The sequence below is a fragment of the Pleurodeles waltl genome, chromosome 6 (assembly GCF_031143425.1).
Source record: "Pleurodeles waltl isolate 20211129_DDA chromosome 6, aPleWal1.hap1.20221129, whole genome shotgun sequence".
In the NCBI taxonomy this organism is placed as follows: domain Eukaryota; kingdom Metazoa; phylum Chordata; class Amphibia; order Caudata; family Salamandridae; genus Pleurodeles; species Pleurodeles waltl.
The window spans coordinates 324,272,531-324,285,936 of record NC_090445.1 but is presented as its reverse complement, the minus strand read 5'-3'; the positions used below and the strand labels follow the sequence as shown (position 1 = coordinate 324,285,936).

General features: G+C 45.0%; 1 protein-coding gene across 1 annotated transcript in view; it reads left to right on the top strand.

The window, feature by feature from the left end:
* Positions 1-13,406, top strand: part of GMPR2 (guanosine monophosphate reductase 2) — a 163,569-nt gene that overhangs the window by 13,974 nt on the left and 136,189 nt on the right. Inside the window, exons 4-6 of the mRNA XM_069238159.1 lie at positions 8,905-9,024; positions 9,139-9,222; positions 9,731-9,904. Coding sequence (XP_069094260.1) covers positions 8,905-9,024; positions 9,139-9,222; positions 9,731-9,904 — 378 coding nt within the window. The remainder of the gene's footprint in view (positions 1-8,904; positions 9,025-9,138; positions 9,223-9,730; positions 9,905-13,406) is intronic.

Genomic DNA, 13,406 nt, shown 5'->3' with positions numbered 1-13,406 from the left:
AAAAAAATGATTAATGAGATTTCACAAAAATGAAATGTACTGTTAATAATTGACAGGTAAAAAAACTGAACCAGTGACTCGCAGCTCGTGAGCTGTAAAGCTGCGTTAAGACACCAACTCCTTTACAGTCCATTCACACACCTTTCATACATTACACACACGACCATTCACGCCTCCAGTCTAGCACATTACAACACTCATATCAACAGACAGTGCCATTCAATGGCCCATAACTTTCATACGCCCACATGTCTGCCACAGCAATCACACTGCTGATGGATCGTGTGTACTGGCACTTGGCTAGCATGGTGGGTAGTGACCAGCAGCGAGTGACTACTCATACACACACACCACCAGCCAAGCACAAGCTCTCACACACTGCCAGCCAAGCGCCAGTCCATGCACACCACCAGCCAGTCCACACATGCTGCCATCATATATATATATTTTTTTTATCAAAAAAGAAAACATAAACCAATTGTGAGTAACTAAAAACACAACAGTTCTAACTAAATACATCACAGTAATGCCAACCATGAAAATGAACAAAAAATATAAAATGATACAGACCAGGCAATGCTCAAGGGTGCTCCCAAAAATTTATTTGCGTCTGGTACATTCTAAAACAAGCGGGCACACACAGCTCCGTTTAAGGACAATCAGGGCAGTGCATACGACTCTCCTTCTGCATGCCTGTTCGCATACAGACTCAACATCGCTTACAGGGATTGGTGTTTTTTTGGGCGTGGGAGGAATGTGATCATCAAAGTGGCAATCTTTCAGTCTAGCCACATCCTCCTCCACTCCAGCCCTAGGTATACGTGCCTGTTCCACTACAATAAGGCTGTCTATCACAGACTCCTGAAACTGAACAAAAGTAATCTTTTACTCTGGAGAACAATCCTTCAACACAATAACATTATTAAAGGCTGCTGAATGGAAGAGATGGATAGCTAACTTATTTTATCAAATGTAAGCCTTACGAACAGTAGTGTAAGGTTCCAGCCTCTGATCTACTCTATCTACACCATCCATGTGCTTATTGTAGTCTTAAATGCACACAGGTTTGCACACCTCAGCAACCTGACCCCAAACAGTCACAGGTGAAGTACTTTTATCCTGGATGGCAGTCAGCATCTAGACATAGCTCCTGCCTGCAAATTTCACAGCTAGCAGTTGATCACCTCGCAAGGCAGTGCACTGTCATCTCTCAGATGTTTTTACATGCTAGCTTCTTTGGATAACCTTTATGGTTAGAGTGGACTGTGCCACAAGCAACAGTGTCCACTTTGAACGATTGCACACCAGTGTAGAAGTTATCTCGGTACAAATGGTGACCTTTGTTAAAAAGTCGTATACCAAGTTCCCACACAATTTTCTCACTAACTCTGAAAGTGAATGGATAATCGGAGAGGTCAATAGTGGAATCCTTACCAATGTTGACCCAGAAACTATAGACCTATCCTGTACTACTCTGAGACAGCATAAACATCTTAATTCCAAATCGTGCACTCTTGCTAGGAATGCACTGCCAAAAACCACACAGCCCTTAAACAGGACCAAAGACTCATCCACAGCTATTTCTTTCCCTGGAACATAGATCTCTGAAAATTGATCTACATAGTGATCAAGGACAGGATGAATCCTAAAAAGTCAGTCACAATCAGGGTGATCTTGTGGCAATGCTAAAGCATCATCAACAAAATGCAGCATCTGAAGCAGAAGCAAATACCGATCATGACTCATGATTGCAGGACATATGGCTGTTGGCATCAAGGGACTGGCAGACCAATATGAAGACAGTGACGGCTTCCTTATCAAGCCCATAAAAAAAGTTAAACCCAAGAACTTCAACTCTTTCAGATTTGTGGGAGTCCACTGGGTACCTCCTAAGTGGTGCTTAGGTCTGACACTGTTGTCCCTCAAATACTGTTCAGCATACAAATTTAGGTGGTCATTACGACCCTGGCGGATTACTTCCGCCAGGGCCGCGGGACGCGGTGGCACCGCCGACAGGCCGGCGGTGCCCCGCGGGGCATTCTGACCGCAGCGGCTTAGCCGCGGTCAGAGAAGGGAAACCGGCGGTCTCCCGCCGGTTTCCCGCTGCCCCCAAGGAATCCTCCAAGCCGGCGCAGCTTGCTGCGCCGGCTTGGGGATTCCGACTCCCCCTCCCGCCATCCAGTTCCTGGCGGTTCTCCCGCCGGGAACCGGATGGCGGGAGGGGGAGTCGCGGGGCCCCTGGGGGCCCCTGCAGTGCCCATGCGAACGGCATGGGCACTGCAGGGGCCCCCGTAAGAGGGCCCCAAAATGTATTTCACTGTCTGCATAGCAGACAGTGAAATACGCGACGGGTGCAGTAGCACCCGTCGCACCTTCCCACTCCGCCGGCTCGATTACGAGCCGGCTTCATGGTGGGAAGGTCGTTTTCCCCTGGGCTGGCGGGCGGCCTTTCGGCGGCCGCCCGCCAGCCCAGGGGAAAACTTGGAATACCCTCCGCGGTCTCTGGACCGCGGAGCGGTATTCCTGACGCGCAACATTGACGGGCGGCCTCCGCCGCCCGTCAATGTTGGAATGAGGGCCTTAGTCTGCTCAACAAACTCACCCAAAAATACATCCACCATAAACAACAGAAAGAAATTTATAGGCAAAAATGTTTTACCATTCACTCCAACCACTATGACACCAGTAAAGGCAGGCAACGTCGGCTGTACCATGTTTGGGGCAACCCAGAGTTCAGCTCTTCCAATGGGAAGCCTTTCAGCCCCAGGCTGCAATCCAGATGCCTTTAGCTGCACATCAGTGTCCTCCTCAAAACAGGCACTTTGTCCGCACTGAGAGTGACTTCATCATCAGATGATTCCTCTCGGACAGAAAATTCATTGCCAGAATCTTGCACTTCCTCCTCTCCCTCAGATGCAGAGTCAGTCTCATAATCATGGTCGAAGGAAGATTAAAAAAGCATACCAACAACCTGTTGAGCGGTCACCCTGCGGCTAGCCATAATCCTAATTAATAAAAGTAATTTGACAAAAATGTCAAGAACAACCAACACTGTGTAAAATAAGTAGTAAACAAAGTGTGGCTTTATCACAAAGACCTATCTACTCAAAAATCATGCCGCTCACTTGTCTGAGACAGCTAGACTCACCAGCACCTACTCCGCCCAGACACAGCAAGCACAAAAGGTATCCCACTAAAAAGGAAAAACAAAATAAAATTACACATAAGAGAACACAATACACATCATGTACAAATCCAAGGAGAATTGCACACAGAATAAAAACATAAGCTAAATAGGCTGCATTATTACAAAATTTACATAAAACTCATTAATGTATGGCAATGTGAATTATTTAGAGTAAACAATACAAAAAAAGTTTTTCTTACTGTTAGAAATGGGGTTTTTGGTTGCCAGTCAGGTTACCCCCGTCCAAGCAAGGACCCTCACTCTAGTTAGCGTAAGTCGCACACAATCCAAATTATCCTGTGCCCACCCTCTGGTAGCTTGGCACTGAGCAGTCAGGCTTAACTTAGAAGGCAATGTGTAAAGTATTTGTGCAATAAATCATACAATACCACAATATAACACCACAAAAATACACCACACAGTGTTTAGAAAAATATATAATATTTTTCTAAATAAATGCAGGTCAAAACGATTAAAGATGAAATTAGCAAATGTAGGGATATCACTGAAAGTGATATCAAGTGTCTTTAGAGTTAAAAGATTACTTTAAAAGCAATAAAAAGTGTCTTAAGTTCTCCTAGAAACAACAAGTGTCCCTTGCAGGGCAAAGTACCTGGTTTGCATTGAAAAATCCTCGCAAGGGACCGCAGAGGAGGAGATGCGTGGAAAACAGTGAGTGTGTGTTGGTTTTGCCCCTTCGCACACGGACTTGTGTCTTTATTTTTCACGCGGGGGGGGACTTTGCGTCGATTTCCGGCTCACTGACTCGGACCCTCTTCGTGTTGCGGGGTTTTCTGATGCCCCGGGGACGATGCGTGGAATCCTGGACTTGCAGAGTGAAGTCACAGCGGCTGCGTCGATTCCGGTAGGCGATGCGTGTAAATTTTCTTCCGCACGGCAGGCGCTGTGTCGATTCCTCTCAGGAAGTCGGGCATCGTCGTTGTGAGTCGGCTTGAGTCGATCCAGTAGGGCTGTGCATTGATGTTCTGGTCGCGCCGCTGGTGCTGCGTCGATCTTCTGTTGTGAAGTCGGGCTGCGTCGTTCTGGACTCAGTGTGCGGTTACATTTTCACTGCGAGCAGGCTGTGCGTCGTTCTTTGCAGGCGGTGCGTCAGATTTTCACAGCACAGGGATTTCAGCTGCAGGAAAGAAGTCTTTTTGGTCCTGAGACTTCAGGGAACAGGAGGCAAGCTCTATCCAAGCCCTTGGAGAGCACTTCTACAGCAAGAGAGGCAGCAGTCCTCTTCAGAAAGCAGTCAGGTGAGTCCTTTAGGCAGCCAGGCAGTTCTTCTTGTCAGGGTGCAGGTTCTGGTTCAGGAAGTGTCTGAGGTGGTAGGGCAGAGATCCTGTTTTTATACCCAAATGTGCTTTGAAGTGGGGGAGAGTTCAAAGAGTGACTTAGAAGTGCACCAGGTCCCCCTTCAGTTCAGTCCTGTCTGCCAGGGTCCCAGTAGGGTGTGTGGCAGTCCTTCGTGTGAGAGCAGGCCCTCCACCCTCCCAGCCCAGGAAGACCCTTTCAAAATGCAGATGTATGCAAGTGAGGCTGAGTATCCTGTGTTTGGGGTGTGTCTAAGTGAATGCACAAGGAGCTGGCAACTAAACCCAGCCAGGCGTGGATTGTAAGGCACAGAAAGATTTAGTGCAGAGAAATGCTCACTTTCTAAATTGGCATTTCTAAAATAGTAGTATTAAATCCAACTTCACCAGTCAGCAGGATTTTGTATTACCATTCTGGCCATACTAAATATGACCTTCCTACTCCTTTCAGATCAGCAGCCACCACTCAAACAATGTATGGGGGCAGCCCCAATGTTAGCCTATGAAGGGAGCAGGCCTCACAGTAGTGTAAAAACGAATTTAGGAGTTTTACACTACCACAACATGTAAACTACACAGGTACATGTCCTGCCTTTTACCTACACAGCACCCTGCTATAGTGTTTACCTAAGGCACACCTTAGGGGTGACTTGTATATAGAAAAAGGGGAGTTTTAGGCTTGGCAAGTACTTTTAAATGCCAAGTCGAATTGGCAGTGAAACTGCACACACAGGCCTTGCAGTGGTAGGCCTGAGACAAGGTTAAGGGGCTACTGAAGTGGGTGGCACAACCAGTGCTGCAGGCCCACTTGTAGCTTTTAATCTACAGGCCCTGGGCACATATAGTGCACTCTACTAGGGACTTAAAAGTAAATTAAATAGCCCAATTGGGTGTGATCCAATGTTACCATGTTTAAAGGGAGAGAGCATATGCACTTTAGCACTGGTTAGCAGCGGTAAAGTGCGCAGAGTCTTAAAACGAGCCAAAACAGTATCTCAAAAGTGGAGGGAGGCAGGCAAAAAGTTAGGGGTGACCACTATAAGGCTGTCCGGTCTAACACCTACCAAACACATGCAACTATGCAAACTGCAGATTTACCACAACCAGAATCACAAGCAAAGTCAAAAGCTTTATTCTAGAATAAAAAGCTTTATTCTAGAAGGAATCAAAAGCTTTATTCTAGAATAAAAAGGAGAAATAAAACAATATGATCACAAAATGCAGATTATGTGCCGTCCACACACACCCCACCACCAAACATTCAGAAACTTTACCTGGTTTCTAGTGGTTTTCAGCACCCCTTGGGGACATATGTGCTTAAAACAATTGCCTATCTGTCTCCAAGGGGGTTGGAAACGGCTAAAATAATTTCCTGCTAAAGGGAAGTGACCCTTGCCCAAGGGGTCGCTCTCCAAACACAAAACTCAACAGCATTAAGAAATCTCTGGTTTCTAGTGGGCTTCTATCCCCCGTGGGGGCAGATGGGCCTAAAGGATAATGGACGATCTGCCCTCAAGGGTGTAGAAACTGCCAAAATATTCTTCCCCAAAAGAGCAGCGCCCCTTGCCCAAGGGACTGCTTCCCCAAAACAAAAATACATGTATATAAATCCCTGGTGTCTAGTGGGCTTCTTCCCCCCTTGGGGGCAGATAGGCCTAAATCATAATGGCCGATGTGCCCGCAAGGGGGCAGAAACGGGCAAAATATTCCCCCCCAAAAGTGGAGCGACCTTTGCCCAAGAGACCGCCCCCAAACACTAAAATAATAAATGTACATCAATCTCTGGTGTCTAGTGGGTTTCTTATCTCCCCCCCCCATCCCCCTTGGGGGCAGATGGGCTTAAATCATAATGGCCGATCTGCCCCCAAGGAGGGGCATAAACGGGCAAAATATTTTCCCCCAAAAGAGGAGTGACACTTGCCCAAAGGGCTACTGCCCGAACACAAAAATAATACATGCGTAATAATCCCTGGTGTCTAGTGGTTTCTGCCCCACTCGGGGTCAGGTGGGCCTAAAGAAAAAGGCAGAACTGCCCCAAGGGGGTCAGAAACAGCCAGAATACTTGCTTCCCAAAGGAGAGCGACTCTTGCTGAAGGGGGCACTCCAGACAAAAAAACAACCTTGGCCAGAAGTTATGCCCATGGTGTCTAGTGGTTTCGTCCCCCCTTGGGGGCAGATCACTCTAAAAGTTAAAATGCTGTACTTCCGCCCAAGGGGGGGCAGAAATGGCCAAAATACTTGTGCTCTAAAGGGGAGTGAACCTTGCTGAAGGGGCCGCTCCCCACAAAATGCTGCCAAAACAAAACAAAACATCCCTGTTGTCTAGTAGGCATTCTTGCTCCATGATTGCTGTAGCATGCGCGATTGTGCCTTGCAGCAGGAATGCAAACCAAAGAGAAATCAGGGGAAAGGAAAACCCTTTCCTTTTCCCCCCTGATGCCTCTTTGGCTGGCCCAACACCCTCCACGGAAGAAAACATTTACCTTTTTCTCCACTGCACTGGAAGCAAATGGCTTTCAGCGCAGTCCTGACAGGTTTTGATGTCATCAGATTGACAAGGGGCTTATAAGCGCTTCCACTGCCATCCCTGGTGAGGGTGTGCACAAGGGCGGTCCACGGAGGGACTGCCAGCGCTTCCCCTGTGGGTGGGTGCCAGGATGGCTGGGAGCCATCTGATGCACATGCCCAAAGTGTTGTCGGACCGACACATGGAATGGGTTAAGAAGAAAAAAGAAAACAAGGAGTCTCAGATGTTTTCTCAATCAGGGTCAACTTACTGATGAGTACTTTCAGGACCTGTGGATGCTGCAATTTCATTTTGGTAATCTGAGTTAGAAATAGGCAGTGGTAAAAGGCAGGCTGGAATGGGGAAAATGTCTCAAGCAGTGTGAATGTGCTGCTGGTCTTGTATCATTCAGCAAATCTCTCATCTGCACCTTCATATAATGCTGGTGTTAAATATCAACAGCATTGTCATCCCAGCAGCAGTTGTCAATCTCTGTCAGGAAAATGATTCCAGATTTCAAGTTATGCTCTAAACTAAATATAAAACCAAGAACATGAAAATTCTGAATCAGAAAAACATTCATGGTGTGCTTTTGAATCTGGGACAGAAGCTGCTTACCAGGTACTTACTGGATCTAATATGGATTAGTGCTCAGTAACCATAGGCGAGCCTAGGAAGCGAAAGTACCTTGTAACCCAGTGCCACTCCCTAAAATATTTTGTAACTAAGGTAGTATCTATGTTTTAATGAGCACTGTTTCATGTCCATTGGGGCACCAATATGCTCTGCAGCAGTAAATAAAAAAACTTTAAAATATGGCTATTTGGGGAGTGCAGTGAAGGGAATCTATAGCAGAAAGAAATGTAGGCCCTATGGCTTCTTTTCGAGGTTGGTGGTCTTAGGACTGCCAGCCCCTCGATGGCGGTCTGACCACCACATTACAAGATTGGTGGGCGGACCCGCCTAAAGACCTCTGTCCCAACAGGATCAAAGATCCCGGCGGGGTGACTGCAGTCAGGCTTATAATCAGCCATGGCGGCCCTGAATTTAGCACCATCTAGCTGATTATAACACCTCTTTCAGCCAGCCTTTCCACGCTTTACAGACAGTGCACATTCCGAGAGTGCTGGAGTGTTAGGATTTGGCCTTGGCTCCATAACACTGATCCTGCCGGTAACGCGTATTGCAATGTTCACCCCAGTCAGCCTGGTGGGAACATTGTAATTCGCTCGGGGGGGGACGTCACCACCATGCCGGTGGCATCCTCTCCATGAGTTTGGCGGTCCCGTGATAAGACCGCCAAACTAATAATGAGGTCCTCAGTCTGAGCAAACATTGACTGAGACTAATTAATGGACAGTTGAACCCATCAGCAAAGAAAGTGATATACAGTTGCCTACACAAAAGAACAGTCACACACTGATCTCACTTGGAAATCTGATACTTGTATGAGTTTTAGGTGCCAAATAACCCAGGGCGTTTAGCAAGAGCCCATCCCATCATCCCCAAAGTACTGATCTCCAGCCACCGCCACATTGACTGGCCAGTACTCTCTAGGTGCTTGTGTCCCAAACCAGGTTTACCTGCAAGCAATTTGCATACGATCCGTGCTCAGACCCATATTTTTTTAAGATAGCAAGCAGCACGGTACCTGCCACTTTGGCCAGCTGATAGCTGAGCTGCACACAAAGAAAGGTATAAATAGCCCTACTTTGAAAACTGGAGAGTCCACTAATGTCAGAAATCTTTATTTCACACAGATTACAGAAGGCAGGGTCTTCTGATCTCGGCCACAAGTGCAGGGTGGATCGGTTTACTAGATCATAAAGTTGCTTTATGAGGCAAGTCTTTGAATGTTGCTAAACTTACAGTTCTTCTTTATGTACCGATCACAGGTGGAGCTTACCCGGTCCTACACTTTCCTGAATTCAAAGCAGTCATACAAGGGTATACCCATTATAGCTGCCAACATGGACACAGTAGGCACATTTGAGATGGCAAAAGCCCTTTGCAAGGTAAACCATTGCTTCTTACAACAGGATGCAGATTAAATGTCATTCTCATTTATCTTCACGATCGTTGGGTGCCAAGCAGCAGTGTCTTAAGTTGCTTTTGCTTTCTTTCCACAGTTCTCTCTGTTCACAGCAATTCACAAACATTACTCTGTAGAGCAGTGGAAGGAGTTTGCTATCAAGAATCCCGACTGTCTGGAGGTGAGCATCAAACTAAAGAAAACCTGTAATCCCTAAACCAGATGTATTTTAAGCTATAGACATTGGCAGAGTGGGAGGCTCTAACTTGCCTCTTTATACAAGGGACACAACAGATGAATGCCTTCTATCTCCTCGAGTGGCCGAACTGTGCAAAGCAGGGATAGGGTTGGCAACCAACTCTTGCTTTTAATTCCTTTGAGGACTAGGAATTTACACTATAAATTCTAGCTATGTGTGTGCCCCAGTGAGTAGTTAAGTCCCTGTTAGCCTTTATGTTGCCTTGTGATAGTGGGACTGGCATCTCTTTTGCTTGATGACAATGCCACCTGTTCCTCAAATGACTTGGATTGGTAACATACGCTTGTGATTATTTCAAGGTTTGTCTGGGTGAGAAGCTGGTGTTGCTAGCATACGGCATACTTCCTGCTCCTGGCAACTTATTTTTTCAAGGAGTGCAGTGTACTTTTAAAGACATGTATTCCTAACCATGAGGCTTTTCTCATGTCAGCATGTTGCAGCCAGCTCGGGCACAGGGCAGGCAGATTTTGAGCAGCTGGAAGAGATCCTGGAGGCCATTCCCCAAGTGCAATACATCTGCCTGGACGTGGCCAACGGCTACTCTGAGCACTTTGTACAACATGTGAAGGACGTCCGTGCAAGATTCCCTCGCCACACCATCATGGTAAGACTTTTACCATCCCTCTCTGAATACATTGTGCAGTGTAAACATTGTCCCTGGGTCCAGTTATGGTGCGTGCTTTTCTACACTCCTCTGTCTTTATTATTTTCAGTGAATGTTGCATTCTTATAAATGCCCATAGTGACCCTTTCCCCCCCTCAATATAACAATCCAAGGGTGGGTTGTGTTGGTGACACTTCTGTATTTTAGCTTTGACAGTATCATTCAGTGTACAATATCGACTTCTCACTCTTAAGCAACTTTGTATTGTGGTTGTCTCTTTGAAGCTGGAGTACCCCTCCCCCCATCCTCTGCAGTGATTTGTCTTTATGCCTATAGCAGGATGGTTTGCAGACACAATTACACCTCAGAAATAATGTAGAATTGTAAAACACTCTTAAAAATAATGTAATCTATATTATAACATTGAAATGTAGAGAGCTCTCTTGAAGACAGTAGGGCTGCAACATACAATAAACCAGCTACAGGCCTGCTGCCATCAACATTTCACTGCCCTATTCCACAACCTCCGACTCGTTCTCTTCTACCTTGAATACGGCGAGCTGCGCAGGACAATGAAAAAAGACAGAAGCTAAAGCAGAGGTAAAAGAGTGCAGGATTGTTCTTGTGGCTCACACTGTTACTGGTATGCAGATACTGTAACAGTCAGAGCTGTGGAAGGAGGGAGCAGGACATCTAAACATGCCACTATCTCCCTCTGCCTTGCTAAATAAAGTAAACTAATTTGGCAGGGTAGAGGGAGACAAAGGTGCTGTGGACTTGCTTTACTATGGGCACAGATGCTGACATGCGCATCAGTAGCATTAACTGATATGAATGTACAGCAGGAGCGGTCAGTGGAGCGAGGGCCTACCAAGAGACACAGGGGTTTGAAACCCTTTTTGTCCTGCACCAAGATTCTTTTTTTTTTTTTATCATCGCATTTCGCCTTTAAAGGGCAAAATATTCAAATTGCCCTGTATTTCAATGCAGCAGGCATTCAGTGGCACAAGGCCAAATAAAAGAGCTAAACTACTTTTAATTTACAAAGAACTGGACATTTTCTTCTCGAGTGATGTATAAGGTTTATAACAAATTGGGCCTTAATGTGGGCTACCCAGTTTACAGAATTAACAGTTCAGTTTATCCAGTCCTGTACCGCTAATGATCACCAACAATTACTTGTAATGAAATCCATGCAAAATGTGAGAGAAAATACATAAAGCTTTGTGGTTTCTTAAAAGCTTTAAGGTTTCCTAGAGATTATGCATCATCAACATTTATGATCTTTACCAATTGTCTGATAAGCAGCATTCTACACATCTTTAGTCTGTGCATATCCATGTTCTTTTCATTTCGCTTAATCATTTCTCAACCCTTATAGCATTTATGACAATTACGTTTCTTATGTTCTTTCAGATGTAGAGGACATTCCATCCAATGTTGGACTTCTTATTGTATAAAATCTTTATTCCGCTGCAGAGTATACAACCACACAAGTGCACAAATAAAAGATACACACAACATTAATAAGCACATTGTGAAAACCAGCTAATCACAAATTCAATAAAACTAAACTGGAAATCAAGAGGCCTACACACTTTAAAATTCATTAATGAATCTGTCAACTGGCCTGTCAACTAGAACTCAATCGATTAATAAAAAATAAAAAAAACATAGTCTGTGACCGTACAGCAGCACGCAAAAATGAGGCCATGCATTGTCTCGTCTCTTCATCTGACAATTCTTGGAGAAAACGATAGGCTACAGCACACTGCCTAAAATGTCTTGATTTAAAAAGATGTACAAGAAAAACCTTTCCAAACAAAATATAGAAATTACAGAAGAAAAGAAAGTACATCATGGACTGCTTAGAAGTATTATTGCAGGGACACACACTGGACTCAAGATTGTGCTGAAACCCAAAAGGGAAGCACAATAAGAATTTACATGAGTCGGTTCTGAAACAAAACAATAGTGATTGCTCCAACTCCTTTGGGACTTCCACAAATAATTAGTAGGGGGTTATTCAAGGATCAGGCTCAAGTATGATGCTACTGTGAGCTTCATAGATTCATTCTTGCTCCTAGTGTTTGAAAATTGTGTTAATAATAGTGTCTGAACATGCTTTTTGCTTAAAGCATCGCATTCCAAGGGATTGGTGAAGGCATGAACAATGTCAATATTTTCAAAAGAGCTTTTCACATAGGCAACCCACTGGACTAACAATCACTTGTCACCTGCGAGGCAGACAAAAACAATAGCTTTAGTTAGTGATGCTTCCTCTGTACGCCACACTGATAGCCACAACAGAAGGGGTCTAACTTGCATCGAATCAGACAGATAATTAAGACCTAGTTCTTTATGACATGCAAGGTGCGACATGAGATAGGGACACCCAAGGTTTTCCTGCAAAAACGATTTTCCTCCCTTTGCAATGCGAGACATTCTTGGATGCCCCAAATACCAGCTCCATAAATGGCACTTGGAATAAGTTGGGTTTTATACATTTGTAACAGGGTTTCCAATGCCTTACTGCCTTAGTGCGGGGGAGACTTAGCAAGGAACCAATGGTCCTAGCCAGTTGTACTCTGCACAGCGAGGTGTGTGGAGTCCAAGGACGACCCAAATTAAAAGTTATACCCAAGTAATTCACACAAGCTAATAAATGCTCAGACCCACAAATCATAATACAAGATTTTGCAAAATTAGGTTACAAGTCAAGATCACCCATAAAGGAATCAAACAAATTAACAAATGTACGCAGGGCGTTCTGCGTATGCGCCATTAAGACAGCAGCGTCCGCATAAAGGAGCGCTGGAGGGGTGGCACCCTTAACCTTAGGAATGTCCGGCGTAGGTAAGGTGAGGTAAGAGCTAAGATTATTTATATACAGAATAAAAAGCAAAGGGGCAAGAACGCACCCTTGATGGATTCCATGCCCTATGCAGAACCTGTCCGTTACTTAGCCACTCTGTCCCCTTTTGACTCTTGCTTTTATGTTGGAATGTAGCAAGATCAGTACATTAAAAATGGCCATATCTATCCCCAGCTTCGCTAAAATGTGCCAAAGTTTAGATCAAAAAGCACAGTCAAACGCCATTGAGGGACATGAATGCTACGTAAAGCGGCACCCCTTTGGCCATTGTGTATTTTCCAATTATGAGGTTTAAATTCAGACACTGTTCAATTGCAAGGTATTCCTGTCTAACGCCAAATCGCATATTCTGTTATGTCTCAGCCAAACATTCAAAAACGAGATCATATTTTTCTCGAATTACCTTCTTCAGAAAGGCCAAAGGATCAGACAATCGCTAACACAGTCAAAGTAGATCAGTGGAAGATGATAGTTTGACTAAAGTAGGTACAATTATAAAATGCTTTTTACTGGGGACCGCATGTTCTAAGGACACAGGATTGTGATCCCCAAATTAGGTATCTATAAGAGCACTGATGGCCAAGGAAACAAGATTTCGAGAGACAAAAAGAAAGTCAATGACAGAGT